At 42.0% G+C, this 15604-nt stretch overlaps 1 protein-coding gene and 1 non-coding gene across 7 annotated transcripts; one reads left to right on the forward strand and one right to left on the reverse strand.

The window, feature by feature from the left end:
* Positions 1-2191: 2191 nt before the first annotated feature.
* Positions 2192-2264, reverse strand: trnav-uac (transfer RNA valine (anticodon UAC)). The gene has a single exon. It is a non-coding gene; the product is annotated as a tRNA-Val (tRNA).
* Positions 2265-4798: 2534 nt separating this feature from the next.
* LOC115018695 (uncharacterized) lies at positions 4799-14307 on the forward strand. 6 transcript variants are annotated; one of them, XR_003833414.1, is made up of 5 exons: positions 4799-4947; positions 5051-5141; positions 6868-7760; positions 12472-12644; positions 12824-14307. XR_003833414.1 is itself a non-coding variant. In XM_029447854.1 (3 exons), the coding sequence occupies exons 1-3, from the start codon at positions 5332-5334 to the stop codon at positions 12532-12534; spliced, it is 1017 nt and encodes a 338-aa protein (XP_029303714.1). In that variant the 5' UTR covers positions 5208-5331; the 3' UTR covers positions 12535-12697. The 6 variants fall into 6 exon arrangements, 1 of the variants encoding a protein (XP_029303714.1); XR_003833411.1 differs by lacking the exons at positions 4799-4947; positions 5051-5141 and adding an exon at positions 5209-5392; XR_003833412.1 differs by lacking the exons at positions 4799-4947; positions 5051-5141 and adding an exon at positions 5494-5915.
* The last annotated feature ends 1297 nt before the right edge of the window (positions 14308-15604 follow it).

Below are 15604 nucleotides of genomic sequence, written 5' to 3' on the forward strand. Positions count from 1 at the left end.
TACCAGGACCCGTTATTCACCTTCTCCTTTCTCAGCAGCACAAGAGCTTTCTCCCAATCATGCTTTCAAAGCCCTCAGGACTTCCTCTTCCTTTCACTCACTTTTTACATAAGTGTGTGTGTGTGTGTGTGTGTGTGTGTGTGTGTGTGTGTGTGTGTGTGTGTGTGTGTGTGTGTGTGTGTGTGTGTGTGTGTGTGTGTGATGTCTTATAAGACTCCAAAAGGAGAGAAAGGCATAATTGAATTTGACATTTTCTCCTGAGATATTTCTGTCTTCAGGCACCAGAAGCTGTAAATAAGCGGGCTGAGTGTTTTCTTTCTTCGTCTTCTTCTTCTTCTTTTTCACACGTTGTTCACAAGTACAAGTAGGATTAATGAGGATTATGTATATGAGGAGAGGTAATGAGTTTTGATGAGAGTAGAGAGGATATTTAGTGTTTAGATTTCAGGATTTGGCAGCATCAGCTGTTTCTGACTCGCTTTATCTTCATATTTTTATGAACATGAACACAAGATGCTTTAAAAAGGACAAGACATTGTTTAATAGCAACACATGTGCAGATCATGTGAAGAGAAGTGTGTTTGAAGGTTCACAGAGATGCTGTTACCTCCCCTGTGTGGAGAAGAGCTGCTGCTACAACAACACTGAGGGAAATAAACGTCCTCGGCTTGTTACTCGTCAATAAATGTTTCTCATTTGTTTGTATTTATTGTTTAAACTTGTTCCTTGTTGTTCTTTTTGGTTTCAAAAGACAAACTGTGATGCTTTTATTTTGGTGTGTTTGCAACTTGCTGCTTTTTTCTTCTTCAGTGACATCGTTGCCAAATGGGAGGTTAAAAAGAAAAGTACATTTCCTACATGTACTTAAATTAAAATGAGAGGTTCTTGTTCTTTCTATAGCGTCTTCCCCCGAGGGCGGTTTTATGAATTCTTTAAAAAGGGATGAACAGGATCTGACACAATTTGTCTGGATTTTTGTTTCATCTTGTTCCCTTGCAGATCTGATGTTAATCTGTGGCCCCTGAACTACAATGAGTTCGACACCCCCGCTTTAAAGGTTTCTAAAACACTCTACCAACACTAAGTAACATTTAGAATTTTACTTGTAATGGGGTATTCTTAGACCGTGGCATTCTATAAGTAAGTAAAGTATCCGAGTACTTCTTCACGTATCAGCACGCTGCAATCAGAGAGAGAGAGATGTCCCACGCAGGGCAGGACAGCTGACAGCTGGGTTCAGCGGGGGTCAGAGGTCATGAATTGGCAGCAGTGGGGGAGTGAAGTGGAATCTAAAACAACAGGAAGACACGCACGCACATTTCCGGGAGAGGAGGTGAGCGTGGGCCTCCGGATCTCTCGTGTGACAGACAGTTGACTAAAACTTCATCAGTGTGGTGTGAACGCTTCCTCCCACTTATCTAATGCAGGAGTGTGTGTGTGTGTGTGTGTGTGTGTGTGTGTGTGTGTGTGTGTGTGTGTGTGTGTGTGTGTGTGTGCTCTTGGGCAGGGACCACATTTTAAAGTGAGTATATTTTTAGAATACAAAAAACACAGAAACCAAAGCCCATAAGGAAAACTGTGTATTTTAAGGAAGTGTGGTTAAAGGAATAGTTCACCCAAAAACAATATAGTTCTTACCGCCCGAGGCCGTCTATGTTCTCTTTCGTTCTCTGTCGAAGTTTGCACTGAAGCGTCAGTCGTTAGAAACCTCGTTCTGGGAGCTCAGGGAGCCGAGGGAGTCGCGTACTACGTATTATGTTTTGCTTATTTCCTATATCGGCAACTTTCCCGTTTTGTTTCCGGCAGGGGACCTTTGCGTTGTCAGAGTTCTGTACAAGGGGGGGTGCTGTCGGAGTTCTGTGCGACGGGGGGATGTGAATGTGCAAATATATTTTTTTAGAAAGAAAATTATTTCTTTAAAAAAAATATATATAATTTTTTTTTAAGAAAGAAAATGATTTATTAAAAAAGAAAATTAGAATTTTTTTTCTACAAACAATTTCGGGACCCCCCCTGCAGTACCTCCGCGGACCCCCTGGGGGTCGCGGACCCCCTGTTGAAGACCTATGCACTAGATGATAGCATGGAGGACGAAAAATGACATAATAAATAAATGTATGAATAAATAGAGGAACACGACCTTTCTACTTCATTAACATACAGAAATAAATGTCGGTGAAGTAAAAAGCAAAGGTTCCACTGGGGCTCGAACCCAGGACCTTCTGCGTGTAAAGCAGACGTGATAACCACTACACTATGGAACCCGTGTCCAATGCTCTGCTCTAAACAGGGATATAAATAAACAATGATTGGAAAGTGAACAACTCACAGGCAGCCGGGTTGTTGGAAACATTTTTACAAAGCTGTGTGCTGTGCTTCCCTCTAGTGGACGAGACGAGCTTCAGTAGCAGAAGGGCAGGAAGTACTCGGATACTTAAGTAAAAGTAGAAATACCACAGTTTAAAAATACTCTTCTACTTCTGCATGCTAAATGTTACTGAAGTAAAAGAACAAAAGATTTATTAGCAAAAGTAAAAATGCTCATTATGCAGAATAAGATATATTTATTTATGGTACAAGTGAACTACCACTTCCAGCTGCATGTGACGCTGATCTTCATGCTTTAATGTTTCAAACATTATCAAAACTAAAACTAAATCTGCTGGTGTGGAGTTAGAAAGAAGTGACCTCATCTCTGCTGCAGGCTACATTAGCAGCTACTAGCATAACACCTGACCTGACCTGTTGGAGGTCAGGTTGCATTGTGGGTAATGTAGGCACTAGGTTTTCAGAAGGAAGAAGAATGTGTGGAATAAAAAAGACCATATCTCTGGTTCTGCTGCAGCGATTTTTGATGAATCGAAACAAAACAAAGAGATTTACTAACAGAAAAGAGTTTATACCTTTACAAAACAATAAGGAAAACAGGTATTTAAATAAAAACTATCTGAGGAGTTTAGAGAAATCCTTCTTTAGTGGACTCTAATAGACTAATAAAGTAATATACTTCCTAAATGGCTAAGGCTTAAGGTTCGGGGGTCACAACTCAAGTAAAGTACAAGTACATTAAAATGTACTTTAGTACGTAAGTGTACTGTTATTTTCCACGGCTGACATTGTGGTATTTTCTTACTGCATTAAAGTAGTAATACTTACTTTACTCAAGTATTTTCCTTTAATACATTATACTTCAACTGCACTACATTTAAGAGAAATATCATACTTTATTATTCTCACACAATAACTAAGATTTTACATACAAAACATATACTGAGTTTATAAAATATGATTTATTACTTTACTATTAAAATACCAAGTAAAGTATAAAGTACTTATATTTTGCTTCACGTGGAAAAATCATAACATTAAGTAATAATATCCAATAATACAGCATGTTTTTAGTAATAATATTTTGCAAAATGTGTATTAATATTATTATACACCTCTCAGTACAATACAATTCAACTTTAAATCATAAAGTTAAATATATACCTCTTTAAAAACATAAAGGATTTATTATGGGACTGTTGTATTAGAGTGCATTAGTTTAGAGTACTTAATAAAAGTACATATAATTATATATTATTACAGGTTAATCTATATGAAGTACCTACTCCACCTCTCCCAGCTGCAACATTAAAGTGATGCACACATTAATAATTATAATTTAATAACAATATACATTATTCTGAAATGGGCATTCTGCATAATACTTATTTGTTTGGTATTCTAATATTTTGTAAGTATTTTGTGAATATTTCTACACGGTGGTATTACTACTTGTACTTCATTAATTATATTTTATAACATTTAAGACTCATTTGGGGTCTTTTTTTGCATCTTATATGACATACAGCAGTATGATGTTACTATTAAAACTTAAAGGCGTATTAATTATTCAGTAACAAGTGTATTTATGCTTTTCTAATAACTCATAGATGTGTTATAAAAAATACTGCATACTTATAAAGATGCTTCGTCAAATCAAAACCTGGTTAGATGCAGCAGTGGAAAGTCCGGTGTTGGGGATGGCACGTGCTGACACGGTTGCCTGTAAGTGAGAGTGAAACCACGTTAATGGAGATAATGACGGCGGTTCACCGGGAGATGCGCGCGGCTGCCGGTTGTGGCGCTGTTTTGCACCGCGTAATAAACCCGCAGCAGGCCCTGTCCTCCGGTCTGCCTGTCTCTCCCTCCTATCTGTCTCTCTTTCTCTCTTCTGCTACGATCGAGAAGCAAACTGCATCCCCAAAATGATCCGTGTTACCGAGTACAAAAACACCGGGGGAGGTGAGGAGCTGATATTCACCGAGAGGTTTCAGAAAACGTCTGCACATGAGCAGTCCTGCAGAGACTCGTCTGTGTGTTTCTGCTTCGGGCTCCACATTGACCCAGCCGAGCTTTATTCTGCAGAGGAGGAGAGTGTGCTGTCTTTGCGGCCGTGTCGATCACATGCGCCGTTTCCCTCATATCACACCGCCTCCCGGTGACAAGAGTGTGGGGGTATTTTTTAACACCTGAAACACCCCCCCTCTACCCGCCCTCCCATGTCCCTACTGACATATCGTGTTCAAATATACAAATATCTATAATAAAAATCAAACACACCAAAGCTCAGCTCAGTCTCACCGGCCGAGAAGCTCTCCCGTGAGAGACCCGTGTTTCCCTTCATTTGCACCAAAACCAGTAACCAAAAAAAAAACAGCACAGTCGACGTTTAAAGTGCCATTTAATGTTTTTGGACGTGCGTTTGACACACACACACACACACACACACACACATTCACCAGAGGTGCCTCAGTCCCCTCTTCTTGTCGTGGCACACACGCTCTTAAGACAGTGACTTTGGGAGGCACAACATGTGAAGAAAATGTTCCTGTCGTGGCATGGCTGATTCAGGACAGGACTCAGATCAGCCTCCAGAAACACCTCCAGGGCACATAAGAGGTGCGTTTTGAGGCTCAGTCCCTCCGTGGCTGGGTGAACTTTATATCGAGCATATATTAACACTTTGTGGCCTGCTCTTTTTTTTTTTTTTCCTCCTCTAAAGGCTGGAGGACTCCATTTTGAAGGGACCGGGTGTGCAGCCAGAGCCTACACAGCAACTCGTCTCAGGAAAGGAAACCCATCTGTTTTTCCGGGTAGCCTGCTGCACCATTTCACTGCTTCTCAGACGTGTTAGTGGTGGACATTTTTAAATTACTTCGTCTCCTGCAGGCGCATATGTGCTGCCCAAGTGCGTGTCGAGGGGGTGAAGAAGATGCCAGTTTGTTGGCACAAGTTTGGCATGTGACATGTTGGTGATGGCAGCCTGCTTTAGGTTAATAATTGATGCTTATAATTAAGAAGAGGGGCGGGGCAAATTTTTTGGAGGTGTCCGTGTGGTTGTCCGGTACGTTTTTTTGGTGCCTGTCAACTCAGATTATTATTATTTATTTATTTTAGAAGAGAGATTTACGGCCCCTTCTGTGCTCCATGCTGTGGACCGGCTGGGGAGGGAGGCAGTGGTGACGACTGGCAGTGCGCACAGCAGAGACAGACTGACTTTCAAGGGGCAGGCAGAGTCTGCAGGCAGGAAATAGCCATTCAACAGAGCAGAGATGTATACACGGCGAATTATAAAGTAGTTATCACAAAGCAGAAGGGGGAGTGTCGCTGGAGGAGCACAACACGCCTGAATCTCTAATTCCAGGGGCCGCTGGACCAGGCTTTAGCGCATGTAGAGAGGAGGAGGAGGAGGAGGAGGAGGGAGGAGGTGGAGGGGGCAGTGAGTGAGTACGTTTCACAGGATCCAGGCCTAGTAGTATTGCCGCTGGGACTCTCCTCATCCGCTTTCAAAAAATTGGAAATTGGCACATTTAAACGCCAAAATGAGCGCATTGAGGGTCATGTTTGCGGTGGCCGACACCGGAATGGTAAGATTCTCGCGACAGATCCCGTGTCATTTGGCGTTTTTTCCGTGATTTTGTTGTTTGATGCACACATAGCCTGCATCCGCCGGGGAGGGAAGTGTGTGTGTGTGTGTATCTGCTTGTGTGTGTGTGTGTGTCAGTGTGTGTTGGTGAACTTGTTTTGTGTCGTGTCGTCTCGTGTTATGTGGCGTTCAGTGTTTCAGTCTCATGCAAGCATGGAAGACACTGCAAGCCATGATCGACACACACACACACACACACACACTGACACACTGACACACACATGCAGTTGCACACACCTATGCACACGCGCGTGCACGAACGGGTCCATTTTAATTCCAGTTCGTGGTTGCAGCCGGCGTGTTTAACGTGGGGTTGATTTTATAACATGACGCGCTATAATTAATGGTGTGTGTGTTTCTACTGTATGCATGCGCGTGAGTTACCAGGCTGCTGACCTTATCGTACTTCATGTCATTTTCATCATATCGCGATAATGTTCCTCAAAGGCTTCACAGCGGTTGTTGTGGTGTCTTGCGCAGAGTAATGTCACGTTAGATCGATCCGCTTGTCGCCAGTGAGTGTTTACGTTTTATTCTGACATCATGTGAAGGCAGATTGTGTTGTTTTTCACGGGTTTGATGTGTAAGCTTTGTCACTTTAAAAAAAATATATCTCATCACCAGCTGCCTGGGATAACTTTAAATACACTGCAGCGATGTTGTGACAGATTGTAGAGACATGCTGTTTTAAAAAGAGCCTGGGTCAAGTGTCTTCTTATAGGAATATTAACGTAGGGTTATAGATATAAAACTAAATCACAAGTGAGTCCCACGGGTGTTTTTATAACGAGCCTTGATGTAAGAAAATAAGATATCTTAAAAGTCATCCAAACTTTGATGTTTATGATTTGTTTTGGTATTCTCCCTCTGATGATTCCCTGTTTATGTTTCAGGGAGGAGTCATGCCAGCATGAGTGGGCCCTACCCAGGCCCTGGCAGGGAGACTCATCAGTCCAGCCGCCCTTTGACCCCCGGCCGTGACCTCTCAGCCTCTAGACACCATGACCACAGGATCGGGCTAACCATGTCTGCCTCTTCCCTCAAGCATGCATCCGTCTATGGGTTCACACAAAGGGACCACTCCTCCTCCTCTTCCTCTTCCTCCTCCTACAGCCCTCTCAGGAGGCTGCAGCATCTCACCAGCATGGTGAGCCAGCCTGACCTGGTCCTGCCGGTGAGGGAGCCAGAGAGGAGCTGGGAGTGGGGCGTGAATAAGAAGGAGAGGGGGAAGGGGATGGAGATGGAGAGGGACTCCTGGGCTGATTGCACTAGCAGGGATTATTCTGGCACCCAGAACACAAGCAGAGAGGAGAGCTTTGGGGGCTCTTCTGCTGAACAGAAACAGCCCGTGGTCCAAACTAGAAGTCATGATGTGGCGGCAGCAAATCGCAGCGATCCTGTCGTCTCCGAGAAGAAGACAGAAGGTTGTTTCTCGGGCCCGCCCAGCCCGGCCTTCTCTCTGGACAGCAACAGCCCCTTCGCTAACGGCTTCCTCCACTTTGAATCCTCTTTGTTTGAGGATGACGACAACGACGAAGAGCAGGAGGCGGTGTCACCTCTGGGAGGAGGCTTGCAGGACAAACACGAGAGGGCGGGGAATGTTCTCCCGTCCTCTCCTGAACACATGAATTCGGACGCCAAGGATGCTACCCGGTCGTCAGCCAAGGTGGTCACCCGGTCCCAGTCCTCGGGTCAGCGCAGGAGATACTGGGACGGCTCGGATGACGAGTGGGAGAGCGGCACCGAGCTGCTCCTGCTTGAGGATAGTCCTTCAAGGCATTCAATGGCAAGTTTTACCGTTATTACCTGAAGTAAACAAAAGAACAGATTGTATAACAATAGCAACACCTCTATTAGGTCGACAAACAGCTTTATTTATGGTGTGACAACAGTGTAACATTTCAAAATGGCCTTCAGTCAAAGGAGATTCACCTGACAGAAAATATTTGCTAAGGTGTTGGATTACATAACTTTCTCACGCACAAATCCTGTGCATGAAAAGCTGAACACCTGCACTGTTTGTCAGCTGTAATAATAATGGGTGGGCTCAGACGAGACACGGCTCCACAACCGTTGCTCTGTCATTGATAAACATGGTTGTCTTCTTTTTACAAACAAACTAAAGGACGTTGAGCTTCTCCAGAGGCTGTATGAAAATACTGTAAGGAGAGCTGAAAGGGGGGAGGGTGAGGTGAAAGGGACAGGTGCCTTTTTTAAACAGGAAGTCAGTTATTGTGGTTAAGATGCTGATTTGGCCTCCTCATCTACATGGTCTGCAGCAGTGGCTGCTCATGGAGGCGATTTAAGGTCCTTAAAAAAACCCTTAGAGCCTGATTGCAAAAATCACTCATTCTCTGTCATACATTTTTAAAATCTGAAGACACACGACCTCATACACATATTTTTACATTCAGTGTGACTTTCACTTCCTGAGGATATCATTGTCTCTGAACAAATGTCCATAAATGTGTTTAAATGTCCTAGAAAAAAGGGGCTGATGATAACTCCAGAACCTGCCTGAGAAACAACACATTCTGAAGTTGTCTTCAGTGTTAAAGTAATCCAGAGTTAGTTGTCTGTACATCCATGGGTACACTGCAAACAGGGATAATGGCTAATTCGGCACGTGTCTATTTCCTGAAATCTTAACAAAAATAGGTGAAAAGAAGGGGGCTAAAGTTGTAGACTCAATTATACTTCCTGTTTACAACACCCAAAGCATTATGGGAACTGTAGTCCCAAAACTTGAATGATTTCCCTCCCCAATAGAGGTGAGACAAAGAATAATGATAGTCCTGACTAACTTTCTTGTGTTGCATCTTTTTATGTCCCATCAACATGTTTTTTATATTCCGGGAACAGACACTCTCCTCTTATCTATTCATACAACAACCTGTAATGTTTCAGCACGTTCTCCAGGATAACAGCCACATATCTGAATTCTCACAGGTCTATCAATGTTAACACAGCGGACATTTTGACTTGTTTCAGTAGGAGAATGCAAAGACATTACTAATAACATTAGTGATGGCTCTGTTCTATTTACGTGTCCCAGTAAGTCATGACAGTGTGACAAAGAGCCAGCATGCACAATACCACGTAGTGTCTATCCTTGTGAGCATTGTGTTTTGATGAAGATATATATTTTGGAGGCGACCTCCGTTTATTCTGATAAATAACAAAATCCTCTTGTCAACCGAACACAAGTTAAGTGATGCAGGAATATGTTTGTGTGCTACACAATAAGTTTAAGCTAGCAGGTAAACATATCAACCTAGTTTAACAGAAGGCTAAAACAAGGAATTTATATTCTATGACCACAATGTAAGCCAAAGAGAAGAGGTAAAGGCGGGAGATCATTTATAGGGGGGGGGGGGGGACCCACGGATGTGAACATAGGGGTACAGAAACTGATCCTAAATGGAACTCGACCATCATTTATTTTTTACTTTGCTTTCCCTACTGTGACATGTCAAGTGTCTTCTGTTAAAAAGGACCTTATAGTCCTTTTTATAGAGGTAATTCAGAGCCAACATGTGGGCATAGAACAGCAAGGAAGTCGTAGCTTAGTGAGCTTTAGAAGTGCTAGTATGCGGATTAGTTTGACTGTGTGGACAGAGCTAGGCTAGCTGGTTCCCCCTGTTTGTAGTTGTTATGCTAAGCTAGGCTAATCAGCTGTTGGCTGTAGCTTCACATTTAGTGGACAAATACAAATTGTCTCAGCAACAAGTGCAATACCTGAAATGTTGAAAAGAAAATTGATAGAATATATATTTTCCGGTGTTCCCCAGGGATCCATTTTGAGACCACTGTTATTGTCTGTGTATAAGCTGCAACTGGGTCACATATTTCAGTGACACAACATGCATTTTCTGGCTGCTGGCTGCACGTTTCCTTAAAAGAAACATTGGTCCTGATGGGATTCCTAATGTGGTGCTTTCATACGAAGTGTTGTACAATTAGGACGTTCTTTTGCAGGTTGATTTTTAACAAACAAATAAAAATAAGTAGGAAACAATGACTGCCTCGGTGGAAAGAATTTAAGAAGACCAACATAGCCGTAACATATTCTGGCTTTGTTACATATGGACTAAAATATAAAGACAAAAACTTGCATAAAATGCATAAATACCAGCCAGTTTGTTGCTGTTCAGTTCAGTACAAAGTTAGACTTATAAAAGCACTGATTATAAGATTAATAGCTCAGCAGCCTACACTTTACTACACAGATTCAGTGTTAAAGATTAATTTGTACAAGTACTTAACACCTCTACAGGCTAGCTGTTTCCGCCTGCTTCCTGTTTTACTGCTAATCGTCTTCTGGCTGTAACTTCAGACAGATATGAGAGTGATATTGACTTTCTCATCCAACTCTCTGCAAATAAGCGTATTTCCCAAATGTGGAACTATTCCTTTTAAAATACTCCAGCCAGCGTTACATCATCGCAGTAGCCAGTATCAGCCCTCTGGCCATTCCTGCTACATGCCGGTCATAACTCAGGGCTGCTCATGTACCACGCCAGTCCTCTCAACCTGCTGCTGCTACTCCATTTGCACAAAGACTATAGAAGCCACTGTTTATACATGGTTATGATATTCTTCTTTTGTGGTTCGACACTGGTTGTGGAACCGGAAGAAAACTAAAGTTAGTTAAACCTTTGACCTTTGTATAAGGGGTCAAAGGTTTCAGCTTCTGGCCAACTTTCATGCTGCTGTTTCTTATAAGATTTTATTGAGATTTCTCAATATATATAATAAACACTTCCTGCCCCAACAAAAAAATCTTAACGACAAAGTCGAACAAGACAGGAAGACAAAACAAATCAAACAGCTCAACGTCAGTATCTTCATATCTGATTAAATATGTTGAATATAAATACACATACATCATCCTTTTCGAATATCGGATCATCGCTATAGAGTACCCCCATCTTATCCTTCACCAGCTGAAAAAAGATTGTGCCCCCCACAAATGTTATAAAATATTAAACGCACTCAGCAAATCATTTTCAGCAAACGCCAGTTAACATTTTGTCTTTGCCTGTCCTTTGTCTTCCAATATTGGAGCATGGAGTTTATTAAAATGTAGCTTCATATATGTTATTGTGATTAAAGTTACGTCTTTGGTTGTTGTTCATAATTGTAATATTTATGATTTCAAATACACAGTCTTGGAAGATCAGCAGGTGTTTGACACAGGCAGACATGTATGATCATTACATTACAGGTCATTTAGCAGACGCTCTTATCCAGAGCGACTTACATTGAACTAAGTACAGGGACAGTCTCCCTGGAGCAGCTCAGGGTTTAAGTACCTTGCTCAGGGGTAAAATGGTGGCAGCCTGGTATTGAACAACAGACCTCCTAGTGTTTTGTTTTGAAGGCGTACCACTAGGCCATCACCACCCATCATTGGTGAATCGTCACATAAAGGACTATGCAAGTTGTCTGTTGATGGTTTGGAAATTACAGTAATGAGTGATGAATCATTTTCACTCGTCTGATTGTACTTTCATTTCTTCATGTTGTCGACAACAGAACAGCCTCAAGAAAAGTCTTTGCCGTCTGTGAAGTTTTTAGAGGGTGAAGTTATTGGGCAAAGTTCAACCGAAGACCATGGTGGCCCTGTGAGGTGACCGTTGACCCCGTAGAGGGAATCTATCACCGCGTGAAAGGTGGGCCTGAGACATTGTTGACTTCATGTGATTCCCTTCATTGTACAAGGGTTGTTTTCAATTGTGTGATATGCTCTATGGACTGTTTAGTTAATTGATATTTCCTAGCTTGCAATAGCATAGCATGATTGATGATTAACGATACACCAAAGGAATAAAATTGTCTTAGATTATAATTTAGTATATAATATAAGATGCTTGCTGATCAACACATTAAGAAATGTATGTATAGTATGTTGTAAACCGTTCAATGTCCTACAATTGGCATGCCAAATTCCATATAGGTTTAGCTTACTAAGCGGACTCTCTTCTTACGTTATGTCAAGCTCTTGCATCTAGAGCTGCAGAGACTAATTGATTAATCGATTCGTTGTCAACTATTTTGATAATCGGTTTGAGTAAGACTCTGATTCCAGCTTCTTTAATGTAAAAATGTTCTGGTTTCTTTACTCTATGACAGTAAATGTTGTAACTTGGTCTTTGGGAAACACCGATTTATAGTTAAAGTCTAGTCACAAACATTCTCTTTTGCTGGATTGCCCTAATGTCTCAGCAGGTCAATGTAAACGCCACAATCTGCTGTATTGTGGGTTTACGTTTATTTCCACTGTCTAATAAATCATGTATACTTTTAAAACATTAATATTGGCCATGTAATAATATGTCATGCTCAAAACGCTGACACTAGTATGACCATTTGATTTTAGTGCTCTTGCATTTAAAGCTCCCGTTACTTAGTTGATGTACTCGTGTACTTCCTGTGCAGGACGATGTAGTTTTCATTGCGTATCATGAGATTGAGGCTGATGTTTGTTGTTTTAGAGCCCAGTGACCGGCCCTGTCGGCTCTACCATGTCAGGACCTTCGGGGAGCCTGTGGAGCTAGCCTGGGTGGAGGAAAAATCAACTCACATTTTCCACGGAGGCTTTGAATTTGAACAGCTCGCCCTAATGCACCGGCGGGGGAAGCAAAGGGAGCAGAACTACAAATACACTGTAATTACTATTTTATAAATGATGAGTTGCTACTTGCATGCCCTAATAAAAAGTTGGTCTAAATCATTATCATTGCTGTGATCATCGTTCATGAATAACTTCAGCTACAAGAAACCAATTCTTCTGTAAAGTGGTTTGTTTGCAAAGATTGAGCAGTGTTTCCCTTTATCTTTCTGTAGATTGCAAAGCGTTTTCAGGACTCTTGGAAATCCAGTGTGGCAGAAGCTGAATCTGTTCTCCAAGAGAGACCCAAAATGGCTTCTTCCTTTCCTTCGATCATAGATGATCCCTTCCACGACAGTTCCACACCGGAGAGAGAAAACAAGGCCTATCCGACCTTTCCTCCCTCCACTTCATCCACCCTTCCTGAGACATCGCACTTCACCAATGGGTCCATTTCATCACCAATTACAACTCTAGCAAAGCCAAGCACTTTAAGGAAATCTTCTGGCAAGAAGAAACCAAGTAAATCATCAAAGGACATTAGTATTAAACACTCTAAAAAGACATTGCATAATAGCCCTGACCAATCTGATAGAGACAATGGAGAATGTCCATATTCTGATCTCGACTCAGTTCCTAAGATTTTGTGTCCTAAAGCACTTGAACGTCAGTCTAAGCTAGTTTCGACTCAGCCATCTGTCACAGTTGTCAAAGAGATGAAGAAGCAGCCAGAGATTCAGACTGGCCTTTGGTTCAGTAAGTCAGGCAAAGACAGACGACCTAAAACAACCAGTCCGATGCCAGACCGCACTCTTTTTGGTAAGGTGGCCTGTAAGAAAAAGAACTCAACTGCGGTAAGTAAAAAGTTACTGGTACCTAGTTTCTCCTCCAGTGGTGGGCTCAGTGACCAGTCAGTGTTGTCAGACAAGCGTAGAACTCCTGCTGAAACAAATCTGTCACCTGAACAGCCAGGACGTTTGAAGTGTCTAAACACCCCGGTTGCTAATAGGCCTTTTGGTACCACTGGCAATCACACTGACCAGTCAGGGTTTTCAGACAAGCATAAGACTGTGGCACCTGCTGAAACAAATTTTCCACCAAAAGAGCCGGAACATTCTAAGAGTAAAAACACCAAGGTTGCTAATAGGCCTTTTGGTACAACTTTCAGTCCTACTGACCAGTCAGGGTTTTCAGAGTTTTTAAACAAACAGAGGTCGCTGGTCTCTGTTGAGACTGGGGTGCCCTCAGACAAGTGTCGATATTCAAAGGCTAGAAAGACAGTCGATAATACAATGGAAACTGTTACTGTCTCACCATCGGACCAATTAGGTAGTGCAGATGTTAAAAATGCCTTAGAGCCCAGCCCAGTCATTTTCAATGATCAAACCAGGTTGAGTGTAAAGAGATTCAGTCAAACTCAACACTCAGATGAGATGGCTACTAAAAAGGTCCATGTAATTGACAGTTCTGACCAAGCAGAAGAAACGGAAAGTAAAGAATTGAGTGTAAAGAGAGTCAGTCAAGCTCGACATTCAGACAAGATTGCTAATAAAAAGGTCCATGTAATTGACAGGAGCTCTGACCAAGCAGAAGAAAAAGAAAGTAAAGAATTGAGTGTAAAGAGAGTCAGTCAAACTCGACATACAGACAAGATGCCTAATACAAAGATCCATGTAATTGACAGGAGCTCTGACCAAGCAGAAGAAAAAGAAAGTAAAAATTGAGTGTAAAGAGAGTCAGTCAAACTCGACATTCAGACAAGATTGCTAATAAAAAGGTCCATGTAATTGACAGGAGCTCTGACCAAGCAGAAGAAGAAAAGAAAGTAAAGAATTGAGTGTAAAGAGAGTCAGTCAAACTCGACATACAGACAAGATGCCTAATACAAAGATCCATGTAATTGACAGGAGTTCTGACCAAGCAGAAGAAAAAGAAAGTAAAAATTGAGTGTAAAGAGAGTCAGTCAAACTCGACATACAGACAAGATTGCTAATAAAAAGGTCCATGTAATTGACAGTTCTGACCAAGCAGAAGAAAAAGAAAGTAAAAAATTGAGTGTCAAGAGAGTCAGTCAAACTCAACATTCAGACACGATGGCTAATAAAACAATCCATGTAAATGACAGGATTTCTGACAAAGGAGAAGGAAAGCCTCCAGCGTCCAGTTTAAATGTTGACACTAATGACGCATTAGCAAGGCTAGAAACGCAAACAAGTCTGGTCTCCAAGTGTAGGCTGCCCTTTGTCAAATTAATACGCAAGGACATAAAGGGTAAGAAGTTCCTAAACTCCAGTGTAACCGTTAATCCCAATGACCAAGCTGGATGCACAAAGAAAGAAAAAACACCAGATACTAATGTGAGTAAAAGGTCTTCTAAACAATCCGATTGGGAGGGCGGCAAGGCAAGTGTCTCCATAGATCAGCCAATCTGTTCAGAATCTATAAAGGTCTCAGTTAAGAAGTTAAAAGCAAGTAGTGGTACGGGTATTCTTCGTCTCTCGTCAGAATCATCACAAGGTAAAACTATCGTTGCCTCCGATTTGGCAAGTGTGCCTAATGAGTTAGGTAGCCCAGAAGCGGAAAGGGTACCAGTTTTAAATGTAAGTCCAAGCAATGTGACTTACTCATCGTCTAACCAATCAGAACAGTCAGAGGGTAAGAAGACTCCTGCATCCAATGAATTAAGCATGTCCTCTGAGCAGGTAGGCAGCTCAGAGCAAAGAATTACATCTGCCACTAGTTCAGATTTTGATAAAACTCTTCTATCTTCTTACCGGCATGGGAATTTAGCATGTAGAAATGCTCCTGTTCTCGAAGGACCGTCTTGTGCGAAATCCAAGAAAGTTGTCCACAAATCAAGCAGGTTCCAGATGAAGTCAATAAAGTCCTACTCCTTGAGCAGCCTGCCCACCTCCCAGCCAGCAGTCGGTTGATGACCAGAGCCCTGAAGGCCATGAGGTTAAAAAGAAAAGTACATTCAGACATGATTAATTAAATTAAACAATGAGAGGTTCTTG

The sequence above is a fragment of the Cottoperca gobio genome, chromosome 14 (genome assembly GCF_900634415.1).
Source record: "Cottoperca gobio chromosome 14, fCotGob3.1, whole genome shotgun sequence".
Taxonomy (NCBI): Eukaryota; Metazoa; Chordata; class Actinopteri; order Perciformes; family Bovichtidae; genus Cottoperca; species Cottoperca gobio.

Excerpts from the sequence above, each read along its gene's own strand:
- LOC115018695 (XM_029447854.1), top strand. The coding sequence starts at position 5,332 with ATGCTTATAATTAAGAAGAGGGGCGGGGCAAATTTTTTGGAGGTGTCC. Across the intron at positions 5,393-6,867 it reads GGTGTCCGTGTGGTTGTCCG|GGAGGAGTCATGCCAGCATG; the intron begins GTACGTTTTTTT and ends TTTATGTTTCAG. Across the intron at positions 7,761-12,471 it reads GTCCTTCAAGGCATTCAATG|AGCCCAGTGACCGGCCCTGT; the intron begins GCAAGTTTTACC and ends TTGTTGTTTTAG.